Source organism: Pholis gunnellus, assembly GCF_910591455.1.
Source record: "Pholis gunnellus genome assembly, chromosome: 3".
Taxonomy (NCBI): domain Eukaryota; kingdom Metazoa; phylum Chordata; class Actinopteri; order Perciformes; family Pholidae; genus Pholis; species Pholis gunnellus.
Genome location: NC_136529.1, coordinates 6,190,821 through 6,199,052, shown reverse-complemented (window position 1 = coordinate 6,199,052; position 8,232 = coordinate 6,190,821). Strand labels below are relative to the sequence as shown.

Here is an 8,232-nt window from a genome sequence, read left to right as displayed (position 1 = left end):
AGGATACATCTGTTTGCACAGCCATGACACGGATCAAAGGTCCTTTTCTGTGCCAGCGCAGATGCTAGAATGAATCTCTCCTAAGATAAGCTGAAGCTTGCTGTCGAACAACAAAATGGCAGTCACTTGGTATTATAAACACATAGGACGGTAAATAACAAGAGATAACCGTCTGAGCCAGATGGAAGAGTGTCTACAGAGAAACCTGACAGTTTCATTCATTTCCACATGCAATACTGACATGCAAACATACATCTCTGTCACATGGGAGCCACGTCTCTCAGTCGCCTGTGTCAGGCTGTCATTTGTTGCTGATAACACACTTGAGCAAGTCTGCGGTCAACAGCGGAATAGTGTTTATTTTAACAGCACTCAGAGGGCGTGTCAGGTGTCCTAGCTGAGACGGGCATTGTTTGGACATCCGATAGCCAAGCCTGCAGACGACATAAAGGAAACCGGATTCTGCAGGCATGGTTGAGTACTGAATAATTCACAGATGGGCCAAAGAGGCTGCTTCTTATCCTCGCCATTGCTCCCAGCTCAGGTGAACTACTAACACTGCTGTGAAAGGAAAAATAAACATGACAGTCAGTCATGTGCAATGATGTGTGGAACTTTCACCTCTTCTTGCTTGTGCCATCCATGACAGGTGTGCAACAATTGACTGAACGAGTGCAGAAACTTCGTTTTAACAGGTGTTTTTCTGTCCCTACTATAGAGATTGGTGATGTAGTAAAAAAATAAAGGTTCATATTTTCTGACCATCTCATTTCATGAGTCATCAATTCGTTATGGACTTTATCCGTAAGGTTCATCCTACCTTTTCAGAAATAGACCTGAACAGCATTGACTTATGATGGGCAAGCAGAACAATTTCTTTATGTGTGCACACAAAAGCTTGCTCTTGTTTTTACATCGATGTCCGTATAATTAAGGACCATTACTACCGAGGGGAATAATTAAACGCTTCACGATGATGGCTTGAATAAGAAGTTAAAGAATATGCAAGGGCATATATTTAAAAGGGTCATATTTATTGCCTGTCAGATGTTTCTGGTCCAGGACAGCTTTGAATAAATTGTATGAATTTTTAGTTACATCAGATGATTATACTTACTATTAACTTGCGGACATTTGTAATACACACACACACACACACACACACACACACACACACACACACACACACACACACACACACACACACACACACACACACACACCCACACACACACACACCCACAAAGTTATGATGACCTTTTTCTGTTGGCATGATAATTACATAAAGACAATTTGCACACTCTCTAATGCGTTCAGAAATGACGATGGAGCTCTTCTTCTCTCTTAAAATGCAAAACGAATGAAAAAAAGTGCCTCTTGAATCAAAATTAAAATGACAGCTGAGTTAAGATGCTATACTGTAGGTAGGACACGGATTTGCGCCTTTTGCTTCCCTCACCGGAAAAAATAATTCAAAGTGCATATGACTGACTCTTAATAAAGTTTGTGCTATCTCATCTCCAGAATGCAGGAATGTGGATTGTACTTTGGCAAGGTGAGGCGATATCCCAAAACGGAAAGGTCTACCCTTTCTGTTCGACTAAGCTTTGGAAATCTCCCCCCTTACCTCCCACCTGGTTTAAAGATTAATCCCTTAATACACGTTGTGTCCTTAGAATAGCTTAAAATGCAATTCTTGTGAGGTCCAAAAAATGCAGGATTATTCCGCATTAAGCCGTCCTTCGCCGTGTGAGAGAGTAAAAACTGGAAAGGGTTACCAGCAATGCCAGAATCTCCTTCAAAAGCCATGTTGGGACAGTACAATAAGAAATATCTGAAACAAAGTCAGCTTTGGAGTTTGCCTGTAATTGAACAGGTATACACAGTCTCTGTCTCCAGGCAGACTGCCCTTCAAATTTCCGTCATATGGTGAGATTATTATCAAATGAGATTGTAAACAATCCCCGCAATAATCTAGATATGCAGCCAAGAGCAATATTAAATACTGTATGTTACCTGTAGCAGGAATCAGAGATGACTGGAGGATGCACATCTACTACTGAACATGTCAAACACAGTGGTATAAGTAAAGCCAAGGCTGGTAAGTTTTATCATCTCTCCATTTTAATACAGGTGAAATGAAACAAATGCAACAACCCTGTTTACACACGCTGCCCCGAGTGAGCACCTCCCTGGAATGGCGGCTAAAATGATCCTACTAGTACTGTAGATGTCTGGGTAAGAGTTACGCATTGTACACAATGTAGGTCACTTAAGATAGTATGTCACAAGTGAATAACTGGATTACAGGCCAGTGACAATGAGTTGCAGTGCTGTCGATTGCAACACACCAAAAGGAGAAAGAATCTTCAAACGTCACATGCACCACAACCCCAAAACAGCAGACATATGTTCGATTTTTTTCTTTTTTTAAACTGTCGTTGGAGAACTGCTAGATATAAAAAGCCCAAATGAGAAACAGAAAGGCTTTTAATGTTTCTGTCCTTTTAGCCAAGAATGATCTCTGAGAACAGTGTTGAATGAAGTACAAACAAAGGTGGAGAAGTGTAAACTCCAGCTATATCAGCAACCATCCCTCACCATCACCCATATAACCTCTTTAATTATTTTCAATATTTACACTGATGTACACAAAATACACTCAAAAAGGAGATTTTTTTTTTCTAGTTTCTTAATGCATTTAAATCCTTTAGTACATTCCGCGCCATCAGAAAAAAAAGGAATACTTGTATATCAGTAAAAAAAAAAAGTTATCTTGGAGCATCTGTGTTTGTTCCCCCGCGGTTTATCAGCTTGTTGCTAATCAGGTGCATCCCAGGACATGTAACAGATGGGTGTGGTTGATATGGTGGCGCATATCCAGCCAGTTCCACTTTTCACATTTCAGTCAACACCAATGACATCTTGACTCAACAAAATAAAATCCAAATGCTTTTTTTTTTCTTTTTCCATTTCAACTCATCAGATTTTATTGATCAACAGGCAGACGTGGGACAGGAAACAAAAAAGGGTGTAAATGGGCAGGGCTATATAGGGGGTGGTTATTGTCATGTTCATCACGTTGTTCTTTTGATATCATTATCTTGGTTATTATTTCATTACAAAAAAAACAAAAAAAAAACAGTGGAGCACCATCCTGAGATGGCACTGTTTCCTGATCGACTGACGCATGGAGAGCCTGTTGATGACTGGAGAAGGCTTGCAGGGTATGTGGAAAGTGTGTGTGTGTGTGTGTGTGTGTGTGTGTGTCAATTTCTGTGTGCATGTGTGGATGTTGTGTAAGAAGGGCAAGTATGTGTGTGTGTACGTGTCAGCGTGAGAATGTCTCGGATGAGAGGTTTCACGTCAGTTCCACTGTCACTGTGAGGACAAGTGCCATCCACGTTAGCCCGAGCATGTCCACGCGTGAAGCTCCATCTACAAATCAAAGAAACAGTCAATAAGACAGAGACACACTTCCCCATTCTTCTTTTCATCAATCAGCAAATCATATTTCCAAAACAGTGTTTTAATCTATTATTCCCAATTTTCATGACTCGTAGTAACCCTGTTCAAATTCAATGACCGTGATTCGTTGCCAGCAGGGGGCGACTCATCCAGTTGCAAAAATAAGTCTGATTGTATAGAAGTCTATGAGAAAATGACCCTACTTTACACTTAACACCTCAGTAAACATTGTGAACATGAGTTTATGGTCTCAATAGCTAGTTTCAAGTCTTCTTCAATACAGCATGATGTTCATGTTCTATATTATGGTCCCATTTAGAGTAAAATAGATGATAAAGCAAAGTATGTTTTAGGGCGTGGCTACTTTGTGATGGACGGGGTGCTACTAGAGCCGTATACGGCTGCTCTACCACGGTGTCAATTCTCCGCAGTCCAAATATGGTCACTTTTTGTTCACAACCAAGATGGCAACGGCCAAAATGTTGAAACGCTTCAAAACCCCAGTCCACAAACCAACGGGTGACGTCACGCCCAATAGGTCCACTTCTTATAAACAGTGTGTGCTTACTGCTGAATGCACTGGTAAAACTAGTTGTTAAAATGGCCATGTTGTGGGAAATATTTATTCATTTTAAAGATATTTCTAAAGCCCCTGAACAACTCTATGCTACAATCAAATATAAGAAAAATGTATCACATAAACAGATCTCAGCTTGTCACTGTCACTTGAGGTCCCACTTGTTTCGTGGACGAGAGGCGTGGTGACTTGATGATAGTGATGCTCTTAGAGGATAATGATACAACCTTTCTTTGTATGCATTGCATATTGGAATTTTTTCCTCTATGGGGTTCTTTGAAGTACACAATAATAATAAACAATCACGTCAATGCCCAATATCATACATTGGCTCAAAGGACTTTACAGAATGTACAGCATGCATCACCCTCTATCCTTAGACTCTGAATACAGATTACGAAAAAAGATCCCTGTTCCAGGACGGACAGACACGCAATAGATGATGGGTGTGCAGAATAGACTAACATAATACAATCATGGACAATCAGTTTGACAAAAATATAGATATATTGTAAATATATATGAAGAATATGGATCTGGGAGAATGTCGATGTCTATAGGGATACCACTACACCCAGAGATATCCCCACGTTACCTTTGGTGCCGTTTCGACGAACACAAAGATGCCTTTTCTTTCCCAATATTTGAAGAATCCTCAGATAAAAATGGACCGATTTTTTTTATGCTTTGGACTTTGTTGTTCTAAGGCCCACAGCAGGCATACTAGATTACAGAATGAGAACAGAGACAGCAGCTTTATGCATCTATTGTTTTCTGTAGCTCCCTCGTGGACAATTTACATAGGAGGACTGTGAAACTGGAGCTTCTGTGGGAGGAAAGTTGTGACATGTGACAAAATATAACCAATCGTTTGTTCGGATTGTGCCAAGATTGGGACGAGGTAAGTGTGGGCCTGACTCAGTAGAGTTAAATTTGGATCTGGTAGTGGTTAGACCCTGTAATTCAGTCTTGTAAGTAAAATATTTTTCCCTGAGAAACACTGATTGAATTATTAATTGGATCATAAAACAACAGGATCTCTTCCCTCCTGTTCATATTTTGCTGCTCGGGCAGAAGCCCCCAGGATCTATTTGCGTCGTATCTTGAAGCAGAAGCTTTGTGCATAGTAAACATTGTAAAAATGTGGTTAAGGTTAGGTTACGGTAAGAAAGCTCTTTAGTTAGGATGACAAAAAACATCATGGTTGAAACACAACTTTGTTGCGTAACGTCATGTGACATAACCCAATCAGTAAAAAATCCCTCAACTTTCCGTTTCACACGGAACACGAAATGCCGGTCTGCTGAGTAAACATCCTGTCTTTGTTTGACCCATTCACAGGCTTTATGGACTTTCCTGTTCTTATACCATGTACGTCTCATACAGGCGCTAAAGGGTCGTATCAAGGCCGAGGGACACTGCCTAAGCATCTGTATTTGACACCCCTGAGAGTGTGACCAGGCTTTGGAATTTGGATGTTTGTTGGGATTGTTTATTATTGACTCCGTAATAAACGTAAATCTCCATAGAACTCCATAATCTGACATGTCATACATAGCATATTCCACTCCAGTCTGACGAAACAAAAAAAACAACAACTGGATCTTCTCAATAAGTACTTCATCTCATTCTGTAATGGGCTCATCCAACCACAAGATCATCATCTGAGGTCCCCTTCCAGTATACAATCATAGATGCAAGTCGCCCAGCCATCTGTTTACCTTCAGTTTTGGCTCAGACCTCAGTGCATTTCTGCCAACCTGAATTTGAACTGGGACTCATTTCAGAGGCAACGTGCTCTTTTTAACAAAGGATGTCTCTTCCTCAGTAGCTGGACCTAAAATGCCGGCTGAAAACACAACACTTTCCTTTTGCGTGTGAAAAGTTAGCCACGGCTATGACACATCTGTTTGCACTCCTACCAGTCTGGTTCCTGACTCTGATCTGACCTCTGTTCTGTAAGAGGATTTGGCGCTATTAATAATGACAGATGTGATCACTTGATTATCGCTCCTGGCTTGTATTATTTATTAGTTATTTTTGGGTCAATGTATGGAAAGTCCAGAAGTTGAGACTTTGTTTGTTGGAATCAATTTCTTTTTGTGATTGCACGACCGTGTCTCAGCCAAGATGATGCACTGTGCCCCCAATAACGTCACAACCCCAAACCTTTGATACTTCCACCAGCCTCGGCTGGCAGGTACATTACTATGCGGCAGAAAACATGTCACATTCTAGTCCTCAATTTCACTCAAGTCTTGAATTCAGTTCATTGCCATACAGTGCAGCATGACAAGTTGTCCGGGAGAGAGGAATTCTGACAAAGATGAATGAATACAACCCCTCATGGGGAGCATAGTTTTCTCGTCTGCTGCGGCCCTGACTAACTGACATGCGTGGCCCTTCCCTACTCGCACCAGCCGAGAGGTTGGCTATTCAGCCATTATGCGATCAGGCACGTGTGGGGTGACCTCTTGGGGCCATGTTGTACACCAATTTGACTTGCATGCAAGGCATGTCTGCGCGTCCATGCTGACCTGATTCTGTCCTTGCTGTGACACACCTGCTTCCGCGCTTACCATAGCATTTGCATTTTCAGATTTGCATCTCAACGATACGACTAGCAGGCAAGGTGGGGAAAGAGAGAGGCGGAAAACAAGAAGCAGAAGGAAGAGGGACAGATAACTAGAGTGTGGGGGAGGACGGGAGACACATGATAAGATGGTTTTTTTTGGAGTAGGAAGCAGGAAAAGCGATAAAAAGAGTGAAGCCAATGTCAGACTACGAGACTGTTCATATCTCCTCTGACTGGGGCGGCTCGGCTTAAAGACAGCTCGCATGCCATCTGCTTGGGAAGCTGTTCACACTGTATGCTGGGACAAACATGGGCGTCACATACGTGCACAGGGGATTATGCACTATGAAACTATACCAGTTCATCAACAACAGCACAAAAACTATTACAATTCTGGTGTTTAATTGCTGCATGACACATAAGTAACAATCTGCATTTAGTGCACATCGTTGATGTATTTTACAAAGAAACATTGAGCTTTCTTTCATTAATAATTAATAAATGCATACGTAGGTGGACTGACCAAGACATGCTTCTACTTTATAGCCATTTATCGAGCTTGGTGGAAATGAAGCTTGCTTATATAAACGTATACATGAGCTGTTGTAGAGCCTCCTCTTATGGTTAATTTAGTTTTTCTCAGACCATCTAAACTCTGATTGATATTTCTGTAGAGTGGCCACTCTCATTTCAGTCTTGGTTACTTCCAAATGTGTCCGTTTAGCCAGAATTGGTTCTTTTTTTTACATTACAGCATAATCTGCACTGACCATAAGGTGTGTGTGCATGCATCCAAATCAGAGATTGTAAAGTAGGCTGAAGAGGAAAAGTAAGAATTATAAATATGATGGAAGGCAAAGAGACTTGAAGAAGAAGTGAGGGAAATAAGGGTGGTGAAAAAAGAGCAACCAGAAATGAATGAAAAGGAAAGAGAGGTTTGCATTGGGAGACAGAAAGTGAGCATGAAAAGTCAAAGTGGAGGAGAGGAGAGACAGGCGGAGAGACTGAAAGAGAAAGAGAGAGGGAGTGGCGGAAAAAAGGGAGAGATGGAAAGGTTGTTGTCACAGCCCTGCGGCTTCTCCTGACAATCCCTCATCTTTACATATGATAATCTCAGAAGCCGCAAATGAGCCACTACTGCACACATGAAACACCAATAATCTGACACTCAACCAAAAGTGACAGGCTCGGTTAGTCATTGGGAGAGGCTTGTCGCTTGCCGCTGCTGAACATCGCCGAAGATTAATCTTGACGGAATCACTCGTCTCGCAGTCTATCTGGGAAAAGGCATTCAGGACAGAATGAGAATCAACATCCACCTTTCAATACTTGTAATGTTGAAACCACAGTGTCAGGGAGAATTTGCTTCTCTGATCAGTGCCACATTCTTGCCCACATTTTCTTTCTGAGCGAACAGGCCGCACTGTCACATTTTGTTCTCCCATTACAAACAGCATCTCTGAAAATATGACAATCAAGCGATACAGCGAGAATCACGGGGCTCATGAAACACACACTCAGAGCTAGTCGTGACATACTTACTGTTCTGATTCTGTGTGTTTTTCATCATGCTTGGATTTTCTGTTGGAAAGAAAGACAAAAAGATCAATTG

At 41.5% G+C, this 8,232-nt stretch overlaps 1 protein-coding gene across 2 annotated transcripts in view; it reads right to left on the bottom strand.

Moving 5' to 3' along the window:
* Positions 1-3,361: 3,361 nt before the first annotated feature.
* The window catches only part of igsf21a (immunoglobin superfamily, member 21a), a gene marked incomplete at both ends in the record, with an annotated part of 169,431 nt that continues 164,560 nt past the window's right edge, over positions 3,362-8,232 (bottom strand). For both annotated transcript variants that reach the window (XM_079157019.1, XM_079157018.1), the window contains 2 exons: positions 3,362-3,438; positions 8,163-8,201. In XM_079157019.1, coding sequence (XP_079013145.1) covers positions 3,362-3,438; positions 8,163-8,201 — 116 coding nt within the window. The remainder of the gene's footprint in view (positions 3,439-8,162; positions 8,202-8,232) is intronic.